Below are 19100 nucleotides of genomic sequence, written 5' to 3'. Positions count from 1 at the left end.
CTGGTGTCAGTGCCCCATGAATCAAAATCCATTTCTCCCACACCAATCTTTGAGCCACACATTCAACTTTCTGATCTTATTCACCTTGTGTCAATTTTCTTGCAGCTCGGGTAGTAATCCAGAGTTTATTGCCTTTGTGCTTCTGCTTTTTAATGTCGCTCCAAGTTGTTCATCCTCCCTCAACAGAACTCTTAATTTTACCTATGCCATTGATACCTACATGGACCACAACAACTGGATCCTTCCCCCTCACACTCCAAGTTCCTCTCCAGCCCCAAGGAAAGGTCCCTAACACTGGCATTGGGCAGACAACACAACTTTCAGGATGCCCACTCTCGACTGCAAAGAACAGTGGCCGAAATTTTACGTTGAGGCGGAAGCCTCGCCAACTGGCTTCCAAGTCAAGGGTGAGCCTGCATCCGCCAGGCCTCTAAGCCACTCAGAGATTTTTACGTGGCCCAGGCCCTTAATTGGCCTCGGGCAGGACTCCCTTCCTCTGAGGCAGGAAGTCCTGCCACCAGGAGCTGCTGGCCAATCAACAGTCTGGCAGCTTCTCAGTCCCAGCAGTGCCACCAGGAGCAGTGACTTCTGCTGGGACTGCACCCAGCTTCAGGACGATTGTGGACGCCGGTAAGTGCGGTTTCGGGCCTCGCTGGGGATAATCAGCTAGGCGGTGGGGGTTGATCAGGAGGGCAGGGCGACGTGTATCAGTGGGGTCAGCAGGCGTTGCTGGGGCGCCCTCCATGGGCAACAGGGTGCCCGATCAGGAGGGCCCCCCCACCTCGGGCCAGCAAGGGGGCTGCCTGGTATTACTGGGAGGCCTCCACAGCTGATGAAGTGCCCATCAACCACTGGTAATATAGGAGGAGGCACTCAAGTAGAAATTAATTAAGGCCCTCAATTGGCCTGGGGTGGGTGGGCCGTTTGGCCCCTCCTCCCCGATCATAAAATTGCAGCCTGGGCAGGAAGGCGACAGGAACGGCACCTGGCCCACCCTCCCTCCTCAATCTCCCCCCACCAACACAATCTTATACCCCCTTCCCTCTCCTACACAATCACCTCTCCCAATCTAACACCCCCTCCCCCACCCCCCAATCTTACACCTCCTCCTCACCTCCTACACAATCTTATACCCTCTCCCGCCCCCCCCACTCAATCTTACACCCCTCACCCCCCCCCCACCCCACCTCCAGCCCACTCCCTTGGGGGGATGTAAAATTCAAGTCAGTATCTCTCCTCCTAACTATAACTGTCCCTACCTCAGCTATATTCCTTTTCACTACCTCCATCTTTGAAGGTGGCAGGACATATTGAAGGAGTAGTTAGCAATGCCTATGGGATCTTCTGTTTCATGAGAAGAGGTATTGAGTACAAAATCAGGGAAGTTATGCTCAGCCTTTATAAAACTGGTAATGTCACAGCTAAAGTATTGAATCCAGTTCTAGTCACCAAACTTTCAGAAGCAGAGAGGGTCCTTGAGAGGTTGCAGAGGAGATTTACCAAATGGTTCCAGGGATGGGGGATTTTAGTTACAAGGTTAGATTGGAAAAGCTGGGATTGTTCTCCCTGAAGCAAAGGATGTTTGAGTTCTTCCAGCTGTGTTCATTCTCGTTACAGGAAATAGCAGCATGTCGGTGAAGCGGTTCCAGGCTACACAGCTCGAGCCCCAGCTCACCAGCCAGCAGCATGTTTCGAAATGCTTTGATGTGATGGTTCTGTCCCAGGTTAACTGGGAGATGTTTCTGCTGCCGACAACTACATCTGTCGCTATTTTAGGTGAACTGGTGCATCAGACTGCCAGGGTGAAAGACATCAAACTAAACCAGAGCAATGCAAGCAAGAAATCCCAGTTTAGAAATCCAGAGTCATTCTGGAGTTGCCTGATGGAGGTTTGCACTGGAACTGTAAACTCGTTTCAAGAGACCCGCAATAATCTGGACCAAATCCAGATGTATTGTGAGCTCCTTACTAAACAAGTGAAGAATGTGGGTGAAGGGTCAGTTCAGAACAAAGACTTTCCCAAGCTGCAGGAGAACATTTAGAAATGTGCAGCTGACTGCACGAATAAGGCTGAAACTGTGGTAAAGGAGCTCTCCTCTCTCAGTGAACTATTCAGTGAGCTGCTGGAGAACTGTGAAGCTTCCCAGATTGCCAGTCAGGATAAACTGGGAGAAGTAAGGAAAATCCTGGAGGAAACTCAACAAAGGAATGAGTCAATAGAGGAAGAGAAGAGGGATTTAGAGAATGAATGGATTGAGGTTTCCCAGAAACGTGAGGCACTGAACAATGAATGTGCTGATGTGAGTTCGAGTGCCCTCATTGACCAGTTCTGTGTGGAGGGACTTAAGCAGTTGAAGAATCTGCTCCCAAAGATTGTTGATCTTTTCAGCAATGTGACCAATCCAGTGAATCTCGCAGTGGAGCTGGGGAAAGGGTTAATGTTTCTCGTCCGCCTGGTGTCTGAACTCAGCAGCAAAGAATCCTCTGAATCTAACGCTGAAGTCAGCAACCTCCTCAAGACGGTGAGAGAACAAGCAGAACTGAAGATCAAGGAAGTCCAAGACAAGTTGCAGGAGTCGCAAAATAACTACAATGAATGTCTGCAAAAGATGAAATGTTTGGGTGATGAGAGTGAGAAGTTATTGAGAGAGATGACGGACAATCAGGCACAGGAGAAGGACATCAGTACAAGTATGGAGCTGATGGTGAAAGGACTGGGGGCACTTGGGAGCATCAAGTCCAACTGGTCACAGATGCTTAACTTCATTCTAATGATACCCAGGATAACTGAAGATTGCCAGAAGATATTTGAGAGGCTTGGTGCTGGGAATGATGGAGCCACACAGGGAATTCCAGGTATGTTGTCCAATGGTCAGTTCCAAGTATCCCAGGCAGTCAGAATCATGAGCCTGATTGGTGATATGATAAAAACCTATGTGGAGATTTATGACAATTACCTTAAAGATCCACTGAGAGACATGGGCCGACTGCTGAGTGAGCAGGGGACTGAACGCAAGTTTAAACAGATCCAGAAGAAATGTCTTAAAGCAAGAGCTGAAATACAACGCAGGATCACTGAGAATCAGGAAGTGTTTAACAAGAATGGAAGTGAAGTCATTGGGAAACTCACAAATCTGATGGACCCCAGGAAGTGAATGAATATCCCAGAATGAAACATATTCTCAGGGAGCGACTGAGACAGAGAAAAATTATACAAACTACACACAACACATTGAATCAGCTACAATCATCGACCGCCTCTCCAAACCCCTGGAATCTCTAATCCAATAATCAACCGCCTCTCCAAACCCCTGGAATCTCTAATCCAATCATCGACCGCCTCTCCAAACCCCTGGAATATCTAATCCGATCATCGACCGCCTCTCCAAACCCCTGGAATCTCTAATCCAATCATCGACCGCCTCTCCAAACCCCTGGAATATCTAATCCAATCATCGACCGCCTCTCCAAATGCCTGGAATCTCTAATCCGATCATCGACCGCCTCTCCAAACCCCTGGAATATCTAATCCAATCATCGACCGCCTCTCCAAATGCCTGGAATCTCTAATCCGATCATCGACCGCCTCTCCAAACCCCTGGAATATCTAATCCAATCATTGACCGCCTCTCCAAACCCCTGGAATATCTAATCCAATCATCGACCGCCTCTCCAAATGCCTGGAATCTCTAATCCGATCATCGACCGCCTCTCCAAACCCCTGGAATATCTAATCCAATCATTGACCGCCTCTCCAAACCCCTGGAATATCTAATCCAATCATCGACCGCCTCTCCAAATGCCTGGAATCTCTAATCCGATCATCGACCGCCTCTCCAAACCCCTGGAATATCTAATCCAATCATCGACCGCCTCTCCAAACCCCTGGAATATTTAATCCAATCATCGACCACCTCTCCAAACCAGTGGAATCTCAAATCCGATCATCGACCACCTCTCCAAACCCCTGGAATATCTAATCCGATCATCGACCGCCTCTCCAAACCCCTGGAATATTTAATCCAATCATCGACCGCCTCTCCAACCCCTGGAATATTTAATCCAATCATCGACCACCTCCCCAAACCCCTGGAATATCTAATCCAATCATCGACCGCCTCTCCAAACCCCTGGAATATCTAATCCAATCATCGACCGCCTCTCCAAACCCCTGGAATATCTAATCCAATCATCGACCGCCTCTCCAAACCCCTGGAATATCTAATCCAATCATCGACCGCCTCTCCAAACCCCTGGAATATCTAATCCAATCATCGACCACCTCCCCAAACCCCTGGAATATCTAATCCAATCATTGACCACCTCTCCAAACCCCTGGAATCTCTAATCCAATCATCGACCTCCTCTCCAAACCCCTGGAATCCCTAATCCAATCATCGACCACCTCTCCAAACCCCTGGAATATCTAATCCGATCATCGACCGCCTCTCCAAACCCCTGGAATCTCTAATCCAATCATTGACCGCCTCTCCAAATCCCTGGAATATCTAATCCAATCATCGACCGCCTCTCCAAACCCCTGGAATCTCTAATCCAATAATCAACCGCCTCTCCAAACCCCTGGAATCTCTAATCCAATCATCGACCGCCTCTCCAAACCCCCGGAATATCTAATCTGATCATCGACCGCCTCTCCAAACCCCTGGAATCTCTAATCCAATCATCGACCGCCTCTCCAAACCCCCGGAATATCTAATCTGATCATCGACCTCCTCTCCAAACCCCTGGAATCCCTAATCCAATCATCAACCGCCTCTCCAAACCCCTGGAATATCTAATCCAATCATTGACCGCCTCTCCAAATCCCTGGAATATCTAATCCAATCATCGACCGCCTCTCCAAACCCCTGGAATCTCTAATCCAATAATCAACCGCCTCTCCAAACCCCTGGAATCTCTAATCCAATCATCGACCGCCTCTCCAAACCCCCGGAATATCTAATCTGATCATCGACCGCCTCTCCAAACCCCTGGAATCTCTAATCCAATCATCGACCGCCTCTCCAAACCCCTGGAATATCTAATCCAATCATCGACCACCTCTCCAAACCCCTGGAATATCTAATCCAATCATCGACCACCTCTCCAAACCCCTGGAATATCTAATCCAATCATCGACCGCCTCTCCAAACCCCTGGAATCTCTAATCCGATCATCGACCGCCTCTCCAAACCCCTGGAATATCAAATCCAGTCATCATCCGCCTCTCCAAACCCCTGGAATCTCTAATCCGATCATCGACCGCCTCTCCAAACCCCTGGAATATCTAATCCGATCATCCACCGCCTCTCCAAACCCCTGGACTCTCTAATCCGATCATCGACCGCCTCTCCAAACCCCTGGAATATCTAATCCGATCATCAACCGCCTCTCCAAACCCCTGGAATCTCTAATCCGATCATCGGCCGCCTCTTGAAACACCTGGAATCTCTAATCCGATCATCGACAGCCTCTCCAAACCCCTGGAATATCTAATCCTATCATCGACCGCCTCTCCAAACCCCTGGAATATCTAATCCGATCATCAACCGCCTCTACAAACCCCTGGAATATCAAATCCGATCATCGACCGCCTCTCCAAACCCCTGGAATATCAAATCCAATCATCGACCGCCTCTCCAAACCCCTGGAATATCAAATCCAATCATCGACCGCCTCTCGAAACCCCTGGAATATCTAATCCAATCATCGACCGCCTCTCCAAACCCCTGGAATATCTAATCCGATCATCAACCACCCCTCCAAACCCCTGGAATCTCTAATCCGATCATCGACCACCTCTCGAAACCCCTGGAATATCTAATCCGATCAGCGACCGCCTCTCGAAACCCCTGGAATATCTAATCCAATCATCGACCGCCTCTCCAAACCCCTGGAATATCTAATCCGATCATCAACCACCCCTCCAAACCCCTGGAATCTCTAATCCGATCAGCGACCGCCTCTCGAAACCCCTGGAATATCTAATCCAATCATCGACCGCCTCTCCAAACCCCTGGAATCTCTAATCCAATCATCGACCGCCTCTCCAAACCCCTGGAATCTCTAATCCAATCATCGACCGTGTCTCCAAACCCCTGGAATCTCTAATCCAATCATCGACCGCCTCTCCAAACACCTGGAATATCTAATCCAATCATCGACCGCCTCTCCAAACTCCTGGAATATCTAATCCAATCATCGACTGTGTCTCCAAACCCCTGGAATCTCTAATCCAATCATCGACCGCCTCTCCAAACCCCTGGAATATCTAATCCAATCATCGACCACCTCTCCAAACACCTGGAATATCTAATCCAATCATCGACCGCCTCTCCAAACCCCTGGAATCTCTAATCCAATCATCGACCGCCTCTCCAAACACCTGGAATATCTAATCCAATCATCGACCGCCTCTCCAAACCCCTGGAATATCTAATCCAATCATCGACCGTGTCTCCAAACCCCTGGAATCTCTAATCCAATCATCGACCGCCTCTCCAAACCCCTGGAATATATAATCCGATCATCGACCGCCTCTCCAAACACCTGGAATCTCTAATCCAATCATTGACCGCCTCTCCAAACCCCTGGAATCTCTAATCCAATCATCAACCACCTCTCCAAACCCCTGGAATCTCTAATCCAATCATCGACCGCCTCTCCAAACCCCTGGAATCTCTAATCCAATCATCGACCGCCTCTCCAAACCCCTGGAATCTCTAATCCAATCATCAACCGCCTCTCCAAACCCCTGGAATCTCTAATCAAATCATCAACTGCCTCTCCAAACCCCTGGAATATCTAATCCGATCATCAACCGCCTTTCCAAACCCCTGGAATCTCTAATCCGATCATCGACCGCCTCTCGAAACCCCTGGAATATCTAATCCGATCATCGACCGCCTCTCCAAACTCCTGGAATATCTAACCCAATCATCGACTACCTCTCGAAACCCCTGGAATCTCTAATCCGATCATCCACCGCCTCTCCAAACCCCTGGAATCTCTAATCCGATCATCGACCGCCTCTCGAAACCCCTGGAATATCTAATCCGATCATCGACCGCCTCTCCAAACCCCTGGAACATCTAACCCAATCATCGACTACCTCTCGAAACCCCTGGAATCTCTAATCCAATCATCGACCGCCTCTCGAAACCCCTGGAATCTCTAATCCGATCATCGACCGCCTCTCGAAACCCCTGGAATATCTAATCCGATCATCGACCGCCTCTCCAAACCCCTGGAATATCTAATCCAATCATCGACCGCCTCTCCAAACCCCTGGAATATCTAATCCAATCATCAACCGCCTCTCCAAACCCCTGGAATCTCTAATCCAATCATCGACCGCCTCTCCAAACCCCTGGAATCTCTAATCCAATCATCGACTGCCTCTCCAAACCCCTGGAATATCTAATCCAATCATCGACCGCCTCTCCAAACCCCTGGAATATCTAATCCAATCATCGACCACCTCTCCAAACCCCTGGAATATCTAATCCAATCATCGACCGCCTCTCCAAACCCCTGGAATATCAAATCCAATCATCGACCGCCTCTCCAAACCCCTGGAATCTCTAATCCGATCATCGACCGCCTCTCCAAACCCCTGGAATATCAAATCCAGTCGTCGTCCGCCTCTCCAAACCCCTGGAATCTCTAATCCGATCATCGACCGCCTCTCCAAACCCCTGGAATATCTAATCCGATCATCCACCGCCTCTCCAAACCCCTGGAATCTCTAATCCAATCATCGACCGCCTCTCCAAACCCCTGGAATATCTAATCCGATCATCAACCGCCTCTCCAAACCCCTGGAATCTCTAATCCGATCATCGGCCGCCTCTCGAAACAAGTGGAATCTCTAATCCGATCATCGACAGCCTCTCCAAACCCCTGGAATATCTAATCCCATCATCGACCGCCTCTCCAAACCCCTGGAATATCTAATCCAATCATCGACCGCCTCTCCAAACCCCTGGAATCTCTAATCCGATCATCAACCGCCTCTACAAACCCCTGGAATATCTAATCCAATCATCGACCGCCTCTCCAAACCCCTGGAATCTCTAATCCGATCATCGACCACCTGTCGAAACCCCTGGAATATCTAATCCGATCATCAACCACCTCTCCAAACCCCTGGAATCTCTAATCCAATCATCGACCGTGTCTCCAAACCCCTGGAATCTCTAATCCAATCATCGACCGCCTCTCCAAACACCTGGAATATCTAATCCGATCATCGACCGCCTCTCCAAACCCCTGGAATATCAAATCCAGTCATCATCCGCCTCTCCAAACCCCTGGAATCTCTAATCCGATCATCAACCGCCTCTCCAAACCCCTGGAATCTCTAATCCGATCATCGACCGCCTCTCCAAACCCCTGGAATCTCTAATCCGATCATCGGCCGCCTCTTGAAACACCTGGAATCTCTAATCCGATCATCGACAGCCTCTCCAAACCCCTGGAATATCTAATCCTATCATCGACCGCCTCTCCAAACCCCTGGAATATCTAATCCAATCATCGACCGCCTCTCCAAACCCCTGGAATCTCTAATCCAATCATCGACCGCCTCTCCAAACCCCTGGAATATCTAATCCGATCATCAACCGCCTCTACAAACCCCTGGAATATCAAATCCAATCGTCGACCGCCTCTCCAAACCCCTGGAATATCAAATCCAATCATCGACCGCCTCTCCAAACCCCTGGAATATCAAATCCAATCATCGACCGCCTCTCGAAACCCCTGGAATATCTAATCCAATCATCGACCGCCTCTCCAAACCCCTGGAATATCTAATCCGATCATCAACCACCTCTCCAAACCCCTGGAATCTCTAATCCGATCATCGACCACCTCTCGAAACCCCTGGAATATCTAATCCGATCAGCGACCGCCTCGCGAAACCCCTGGAATATCTAATCCAATCATCGACCACCTCTCCAAACCCCTGGAATCTCTAATCCAATCATCGACCGCCTCTCCAAACCCCTGGAATATCTAATCCAATCATCGACCGTGTCTCCAAACCCCTGGAATCTCTAATCCAATCATCGACCGCCTCTCCAAACACCTGGAATATCTAATCCAATCATCGACCGCCTCTCCAAACCCCTGGAATCTCTAATCCAATCATCGACCGCCTCTCCAAACCCCTGGAATATCTAATCCAATCATCGACCACCTCTCCAAACACCTGGAATATCTAATCCAATCATCGACCGCCTCTCCAAACCCCTGGAATCTCTAATCCAATCATCGACCGCCTCTCCAAACACCTGGAATATCTAATCCAATCATCGACCGCCTCTCCAAACCCCTGGAATATCTAATCCAATCATCGACCGTGTCTCCAAACCCCTGGAATCTCTAATCCAATCATCGACCGCCTCTCCAAACCCCTGGAATATATAATCCGATCATCGACCGCCTCTCCAAACACCTGGAATCTCTAATCCAATCATCGACCGCCTCTCCAAACCCCTGGAATCTCTAATCCAATCATCGACCACCTCTCCAAACCCCTGGAATCTCTAATCCAATCATCGACCGCCTCTCCAAACCCCTGGAATCTCTAATCCAATCATCGACCGCCTCTCCAAACCCCTGGAATCTCTAATCCAATCATCAACCGCCTCTCCAAACCCCTGGAATCTCTAATCCAATCATCGACCGCCTCTCCAAACCCCTGGAATCTCTAATCCAATCATCAACCGCCTCTCCAAACCCCTGGAATCTCTAATCAAATCATCAACCGCCTCTCCAAACCCCTGGAATATCTAATCCGATCATCAACCGCCTCTCCAAACCCCTGGAATCTCTAATCCGATCATCGACCGCCTCTCGAAACCCCTGGAATATCTAATCCGATCATCGACCGCCTCTCCAAACTCCTGGAATATCTAACCCAATCATCGACTACCTCTCGAAACCCCTGGAATCTCTAATCCGATCATCCACCGCCTCTCCAAACCCCTGGAATCTCTAATCCGATCATCGACCGCCTCTCGAAACCCCTGGAATATCTAATCCGATCATCGACCGCCTCTCCAAACCCCTGGAACATCTAACCCAATCATCGACTACCTCTCGAAACCCCTGGAATCTCTAATCCAATCATCGACCGCCTCTCGAAACCCCTGGAATCTCTAATCCGATCATCGACCGCCTCTCGAAACCCCTGGAATATCTAATCCGATCATCGACCGCCTCTCCAAACCCCTGGAATATCTAATCCAATCATCGACCGCCTCTCCAAACCCCTGGAATATCTAATCCAATCATCGACCGCCTCTCCAAACCCCTGGAATCTCTAATCCAATCATCGACCGCCTCTCCAAACCCCTGGAATCTCTAATCCAATCATCGACCGCCTCTCCAAACCCCTGGAATATCTAATCCAATCATCGACCGCCTCTCCAAACCCCTGGAATATCTAATCCAATCATCGACCACCTCTCCAAACCCCTGGAATATCTAATCCAATCATCGACCGCCTCTCCAAACCCCTGGAATATCTAATCCAATCATTGACCACCTCTCCAAACCCCTGGAATATCAAATCCAGTCATCGACCGCCTCTCCAAACCCCTGGAATCTCTAATCCGATCATCGACCGCCTCTCCAAACCCCTGGAATATCAAATCCAGTCATCGTCCGCCTCTCCAAACCCCTGGAATATCTAATCCGATCATCCACCGCCTCTCCAAACCCCTGGAATCTCTAATCCAATCATCGACCGCCTCTCCAAACCCCTGGAATATCTAATCCGATCATCAACCGCCTCTCCAAACCCCTGGAATCTCTAATCCGATCATCGGCCGCCTCTCGAAACACCTGGAATCTCTAATCCGATCATCGACAGCCTCTCCAAACCCCTGGAATATCTAATCCCATCATCGACCGCCTCTCCAAACCCCTGGAATATCTAATCCAATCATCGACCGCCTCTCCAAACCCCTGGAATCTCTAATCCGATCATCAACCGCCTCTACAAACCCCTGGAATATCTAATCCAATCATCGACCGCCTCTCCAAACCCCTGGAATTTCTAATCCGATCATCGACCACCTCTCGAAACCCCTGGAATATCTAATCCGATCATCAACCACCTCTCCAAACCCCTGGAATCTCTAATCCAATCATCGACCGTGTCTCCAAACCCCTGGAATCTCTAATCCAATCATCGACCGCCTCTCCAAACACCTGGAATATCTAATCCAATCATCGACCACCTCTCCAAACCCCTGGAATCTCTAATCCAATCATCGACCGCCTCTCCAAACCCCTGGAATCTCTAATCCAATCATCGACCGTGTCTCCAAACCCCTGGAATCTCTAATCCAATCATCGACCGCCTCTCCAAACACCTGGAATATCTAATCCAATCATCGCCTCTCCAAACCCCTGGAATCTCTAATCCAATCATCGACCGCCTCTCCAAACACCTGGAATATCTAATCCAATCATCGACCGCCTCTCCAAACCCCTGGAATCTCTAATCCAATCATCGACCGCCTCTCCAAACACCTGGAATATCTAATCCAATCATCGACCGCCTCTCCAAACCCCTGGAATCTCTAATCCAATCATCGACCGTGTCTCCAAACCCCTGGAATCTCTAATCCAATCATCGACCGCCTCTCCAAACACCTGGAATATCTAATCCAATCATCGACCGCCTCTCCAAACACCTGGAATATCTAATCCAATCATCGACCGCCTCTCCAAACCCCTGGAATATCTAATCCAATCATCGACCGTGTCTCCAAACCCCTGGAATCTCTAATCCAATCATCGACCACCTCTCCAAACCCCTGGAATATCTAATCCAATCATCAACCGCCTCTCCAAACCCCTGGAATCTCTAATCCAATCATCGACCGCCTCTCCAAACCCCTGGAATCTCTAATCCAATCATCAACCGCCTCTCCAAACCCCTGGAATCTCTAATCAAATCATCAACCGCCTCTCCAAACCCCTGGAATATCTAATCCGATCATCAACCGCCTCTCCAAACCCCTGGAATCTCTAATCCGATCATCGACCGCCTCTCGAAACCCCTGGAATATCTAATCCGATCATCGACCGCCTCTCCAAACTCCTGGAATATCTAACCCAATCATCGACTACCTCTCGAAACCCCTGGAATCTCTAATCCGATCATCCACCGCCTCTCCAAACCCCTGGAATCTCTAATCCGATCATCGACCGCCTCTCGAAACCCCTGGAATATCTAATCCGATCATCGACCGCCTCTCCAAACCCCTGGAATATCTAATCCAATCATCGACCGCCTCTCCAAACCCCTGGAATATCTAATCCAATCATCGACCACCTCTCCAAACCCCTGGAATATCTAATCCAATCATCGACCGCCTCTCCAAACCCCTGGAATATCTAATCCAATCATCGACCACCTCTCCAAACCCCTGGAATATCAAATCCAGTCATCGACCGCCTCTCCAAACCCCTGGAATCTCTAATCCGATCATCGACCGCCTCTCCAAACCCCTGGAATATCTAATCCGATCATCCACCGCCTCTCCAAACCCCTGGAATCTCTAATCCGATCATCGACCGCCTCTCCAAACCCCTGGAATATCTAATCCGATCATCCACCGCCTCTCCAAACCCCTGGAATCTCTAATCCAATCATCGACCGCCTCTCCAAACCCCTGGAATATCTAATCCGATCATCAACCGCCTCTCCAAACCCCTGGAATCTCTAATCCGATCATCGGCCGCCTCTCGAAACACCTGGAATCTCTAATCCGATCATCGACAGCCTCTCCAAACCCCTGGAATATCTAATCCGATCATCGACCGCCTCTCCAAACTCCTGGAATATCTAACCCAATCATCGACTACCTCTCGAAACCCCTGGAATCTCTAATCCGATCATCCACCGCCTCTCCAAACCCCTGGAATCTCTAATCCGATCATCGACCGCCTCTCGAAACCCCTGGAATATCTAATCCGATCATCGACCGCCTCTCCAAACCCCTGGAACATCTAACCCAATCATCGACTACCTCTCGAAACCCCTGGAATCTCTAATCCAATCATCGACCGCCTCTCGAAACCCCTGGAATCTCTAATCCGATCATCGACCGCCTCTCGAAACCCCTGGAATATCTAATCCGATCATCGACCACCTCTCCAAACCCCTGGAATATCTAATCCAATCATCGACCGCCTCTCCAAACCCCTGGAATATCTAAAATAAAAGCAAAATACTGCGGATGCTGGAAATCTGAAACAAAAACAAGAAATGCTGGATTCACTCAGCAGGTCTGGCAGCATCTGTGGAAAGAGAAGCAGAGTTAACGTTTCGGGTCAGTGACCCTTCTTCGGAACTGACAAATATTAGAAAAGTCACAGATTATAAACTAGTGAGGTGGGGGTTGGGCAAGAGATAACAAAGGAGAAGGTGCAGATTGGACCAGGCCACATGGCTGACCAAAAGGTCACGGAGCAAAGGCAAACAATATGTTAATGGTGTGTTGAAAGACAAAGCATTAGTACAGATTAGGTGTGAATATACTGAATAATGAACATCAGCAAGTGCAAACCTGAAGAAAAACAACCTGAAAAAAACAGTGGGTAAGCAAACTGAACAAACTAAGATGAAATGAAATAAATGCAAAAAAAGATTGTAAAAAATGTAAAAAGGAATTCAAAAAAAAAAAAAGGAAGAAAAAATAACTAAAAATGACTAAAAATGAAAGTAAAGTGGGGGGCTATCATGCTCTGAAATTATTGAACTCAATGTTCAGTCCGGCAGGCTGTAGTGTGCCTAATCGGTAGATGAGATGCTGTTCCTCGAGCTTGCGTTGATGTTCACTGGAACACTGCAGCAATCCCAGGACAGAGATGTGAGCATGAGAGCAGGGGGGAGTGTTGAAATGGCAAGCAACCGGAAGCTCAGGGTCCTGCTTGCGGACTGAGCGGAGATGTTCCGCAAAGCGGTCACCCAGTCTGCGCTTGGTCTCCCCAATGTAGAGGAGACCACACTGTGAGCAGCGAATACAGTATACTACATTGAAAGAAGTACAAGTAAATCGCTGCTTCACCTGAAAGGAGTGTTTGGGGCCTGGGATAGTGAGGAGAGAGGAGGTAAATGGGCAGGTATTACACCTCCTGCGATTGCAAGGGAAGGTGCCCTGGGACGGGGACGAGGTGGTGGGGGTAATGGAGGAGTGGACCAGGGTGTCGCGGAGGGAACGATCCCTTCGGAATGCTGACAGGGGAAGGGAGGGGAAGATGCGACTGGTAGTGGCATCACGCTGGAGGTGGCGAAAATGGCGGAGGATGATCCTTTGGATATGGAGGCTGGTGGGATGAAAAGTGAGGACAAGGGGAACCCTGTCACGGTTCTGGGAGGGAGGGGAAGGGGTGAGGGTAGAGGTGCGGGGAATGGGTCGGACACGGTTGAGGGCCCTGTCAACCACAGTGGGGGGAAATCCTCGGTTGAGGAAAAAGGAGGTCATATCAGAAGCACCGTCATGGAAGGTAGCATCATCAGAGCAGATGCGTCGGAGACGGAGAAACTGGGAGAATGGAATGGAGTCCTTACAGGAGGTAGGGTGTGAAGAAGTGTAGTCGAGGTAGCTGTGGGAGTCAGTGGGCTTATAATGGATATTGGTAGACAACCTATCCCCAGAGATGGAGACATAGAAGTCGAGGAAGGGGAGGGAAGTGTCAGAGATGGACCATGTAAAGATGAGAGAAGGGTGGAAATTGGAAGCAAAGTTGATAAAGTTTTCTAGTTCGGGGCGGGAGCAGGAAACGGCACCGATACAGTCATCAATGTACCGGAAAAAGAGTTGGGGGAGGGGGCCTGAGTAGGACTGGAACAAAGAATGCTCGACATATCCCACAAAAAGACAGGCATAACTAGGACCCATGCGGGTACCCATAGCGACACCTTTTACTTGAAGGAAATGCATGGAGTTGAAGGAGAAGTTGTTCAATGTGAGAACAAGTTCAGCCAGGCGGAGGAGGGTGTTGGTGGATGGGGACTGGTTGGGCCTCTGTTCCAGGAGCCAATCCAATCATCAACCGCCTCTCCAAACCCCTGGAATCTCTAATCCAATCATCGACCGCCTTCCAAACCCCTGGAATCTCTAATCCAATCATCGACCGCCTCTCCAAACCCCAGGAATATCTAATCCAATCATCGACCGCCTCTCCAAACCCCTGGAATATCTAATCCAATCATCGACCGCCTCTCCAAACCCCTGGAATATCTAATCCAATCATCGACCACCTCTCCAAACCCCTGGAATATCAAATCCAGTCATCGACCGCCTCTCCAAACCCCTGGAATCTCTAATCCGATCATCGACCGCCTCTCCAAACCCCTGGAATCTCTAATCCGTTCATCGACCGCCTCTCCAAACCCCTGGAATATCTAATCCAATCATCGACCGCCTCTCCAAACCCCTGGAATCTCTAATCCGTTCATCGACCGCCTCTCCAAACCCCTGGAATATCTAATCCAATCATCGACCGCCTCTCCAAACCCCTGGAATATCTAATCCAATCATCGACCACCTCTCCAAACCCCTGGAATATCAAATCCAGTCATCGTCCGCCTCTCCAAACCCCTGGAATCTCTAATCCGATCATCGACCGCCTCTCCAAACCCCTGGAATATCTAATCCGATCATCCACCGCCTCTCCAAACCCCTGGAATCTCTAATCCAATCATCGACCGCCTCTCCAAACCCCTGGAATCTCTAATCCGATCATCGGCCGCCTCTCGATACACCTGGAATCTCTAATCCGATCATCGACAGCCTCTCCAAACCCCTGGAATATCTAATCCCATCATCGACCGCCTCTCCAAACCCCTGGAATATCTAATTCAATCATCGACCGCCTCTCCAAACCCCTGGAATCTCTAATCCGATCATCAACCGCCTCTCCAAACCCCTGGAATCTCTAATCCGATCATCGACCACCTCTCGAAACCCCTGGAATATCTAATCCGATCATCAACCGCCTCTCCAAACCCCTGGAATCTCTAATCCAATCATCGACCGCCTCTCCAAACACCTGGAATATCTAATCCAATCATCGACCGCCTCTCCAAACCCCTGGAATATCTAATCCAATCATCGACCGTGTCTCCAAACCCCTGGAATCTCTAATCCAATCATCGACCACCTCTCCAAACCCCTGGAATATCTAATCCAATCATCAAACGCCTCTCCAAACCCCTGGAATCTCTAATCCAATCATCGACCACCTCTCCAAACCCCTGGAATATCTAATCCAATCATCAAACGCCTCTCCAAACCCCTGGAATCTCTAATCCAATCATCGGCCGCCTCTTGAAACACCTGGAATCTCTAATCCGATCATCGACAGCCTCTCCAAACCCCTGGAATATCTAATCCTATCATCGACCGCCTCTCCAAACCCCTGGAATATCTAATCCGATCATCAACCGCCTCTACAAACCCCTGGAATATCAAATCCGATCATCGACCGCCTCTCCAAACCCCTGGAATATCAAATCCAATCATCGACCGCCTCTCCAAACCCCTGGAATATCAAATCCAATCATCGACCGCCTCTCGAAACCCCTGGAATATCTAATCCAATCATCGACCGCCTCTCCAAACCCCTGGAATATCTAATCCGATCATCAACCACCCCTCCAAACCCCTGGAATCTCTAATCCGATCATCGACCACCTCTCGAAACCCCTGGAATATCTAATCCGATCAGCGACCGCCTCTCGAAACCCCTGGAATATCTAATCCAATCATCGACCGCCTCTCCAAACCCCTGGAATATCTAATCCGATCATCAACCACCCCTCCAAACCCCTGGAATCTCTAATCCGATCAGCGACCGCCTCTCGAAACCCCTGGAATATCTAATCCAATCATCGACCGCCTCTCCAAACCCCTGGAATCTCTAATCCAATCATCGACCGCCTCTCCAAACCCCTGGAATCTCTAATCCAATCATCGACCGTGTCTCCAAACCCCTGGAATCTCTAATCCAATCATCGACCGCCTCTCCAAACACCTGGAATATCTAATCCAATCATCGACCGCCTCTCCAAACTCCTGGAATATCTAATCCAATCATCGACTGTGTCTCCAAACCCCTGGAATCTCTAATCCAATCATCGACCGCCTCTCCAAACCCCTGGAATATCTAATCCAATCATCGACCACCTCTCCAAACACCTGGAATATCTAATCCAATCATCGACCGCCTCTCCAAACCCCTGGAATCTCTAATCCAATCATCGACCGCCTCTCCAAACACCTGGAATATCTAATCCAATCATCGACCGCCTCTCCAAACCCCTGGAATATCTAATCCAATCATCGACCGTGTCTCCAAACCCCTGGAATCTCTAATCCAATCATCGACCGCCTCTCCAAACCCCTGGAATATATAATCCGATCATCGACCGCCTCTCCAAACACCTGGAATCTCTAATCCAATCATTGACCGCCTCTCCAAACCCCTGGAATCTCTAATCCAATCATCAACCACCTCTCCAAACCCCTGGAATCTCTAATCCAATCATCGACCGCCTCTCCAAACCCCTGGAATCTCTAATCCAATCATCGACCGCCTCTCCAAACCCCTGGAATCTCTAATCCAATCATCAACCGCCTCTCCAAACCCCTGGAATCTCTAATCAAATCATCAACTGCCTCTCCAAACCCCTGGAATATCTAATCCGATCATCAACCGCCTTTCCAAACCCCTGGAATCTCTAATCCGATCATCGACCGCCTCTCGAAACCCCTGGAATATCTAATCCGATCATCGACCGCCTCTCCAAACTCCTGGAATATCTAACCCAATCATCGACTACCTCTCGAAACCCCTGGAATCTCTAATCCGATCATCCACCGCCTCTCCAAACCCCTGGAATCTCTAATCCGATCATCGACCGCCTCTCGAAACCCCTGGAATATCTAATCCGATCATCGACCGCCTCTCCAAACCCCTGGAACATCTAACCCAATCATCGACTACCTCTCGAAACCCCTGGAATCTCTAATCCAATCATCGACCGCCTCTCGAAACCCCTGGAATCTCTAATCCGATCATCGACCGCCTCTCGAAACCCCTGGAATATCTAATCCGATCATCGACCGCCTCTCCAAACCCCTGGAATATCTAATCCAATCATCGACCGCCTCTCCAAACCCCTGGAATATCTAATCCAATCATCAACCGCCTCTCCAAACCCCTGGAATCTCTAATCCAATCATCGACCGCCTCTCCAAACCCCTGGAATCTCTAATCCAATCATCGACTGCCTCTCCAAACCCCTGGAATATCTAATCCAATCATCGACCGCCTCTCCAAACCCCTGGAATATCTAATCCAATCATCGACCACCTCTCCAAACCCCTGGAATATCTAATCCAATCATCGACCGCCTCTCCAAACCCCTGGAATATCAAATCCAATCATCGACCGCCTCTCCAAACCCCTGGAATCTCTAATCCGATCATCGACCGCCTCTCCAAACCCCTGGAATATCAAATCCAGTCGTCGTCCGCCTCTCCAAACCCCTGGAATCTCTAATCCGATCATCGACCGCCTCTCCAAACCCCTGGAATATCTAATCCGATCATCCACCGCCTCTCCAAACCCCTGGAATCTCTAATCCAATCATCGACCGCCTCTCCAAACCCCTGGAATATCTAATCCGATCATCAACCGCCTCTCCAAACCCCTGGAATCTCTAATCCGATCATCGGCCGCCTCTCGAAACAAGTGGAATCTCTAATCCGATCATCGACAGCCTCTCCAAACCCCTGGAATATCTAATCCCATCATCGACCGCCTCTCCAAACCCCTGGAATATCTAATCCAATCATCGACCGCCTCTCCAAACCCCTGGAATCTCTAATCCGATCATCAACCGCCTCTACAAACCCCTGGAATATCTAATCCAATCATCGACCGCCTCTCCAAACCCCTGGAATCTCTAATCCGATCATCGACCACCTGTCGAAACCCCTGGAATATCTAATCCGATCATCAACCACCTCTCCAAACCCCTGGAATCTCTAATCCAATCATCGACC

At 49.3% G+C, this 19100-nt stretch overlaps 1 protein-coding gene across 7 annotated transcripts in view; it reads left to right on the top strand.

The window, feature by feature from the left end:
* LOC137366356 (uncharacterized) overlaps positions 1-13812 on the top strand; it is a 65855-nt gene extending 52043 nt beyond the window's left edge. For all 7 annotated transcript variants that reach the window (XM_068028253.1, XM_068028255.1, XM_068028252.1 and 4 more), the window contains one exon: positions 1618-13812. In XM_068028253.1, the coding sequence (XP_067884354.1) occupies positions 2439-3155 (717 nt within the window). In that variant the 5' untranslated portion in view covers positions 1618-2438 and the 3' untranslated portion in view covers positions 3156-13812. The remainder of the gene's footprint in view (positions 1-1617) is intronic.
* Positions 13813-19100: the final 5288 nt, after the last annotated feature.

This window comes from Heterodontus francisci, unplaced genomic scaffold, assembly GCF_036365525.1.
Source record: "Heterodontus francisci isolate sHetFra1 unplaced genomic scaffold, sHetFra1.hap1 HAP1_SCAFFOLD_377, whole genome shotgun sequence".
Classification (NCBI taxonomy): domain Eukaryota; kingdom Metazoa; phylum Chordata; class Chondrichthyes; order Heterodontiformes; family Heterodontidae; genus Heterodontus; species Heterodontus francisci.
This window is presented reverse-complemented; position numbering and strand designations above follow the sequence as displayed.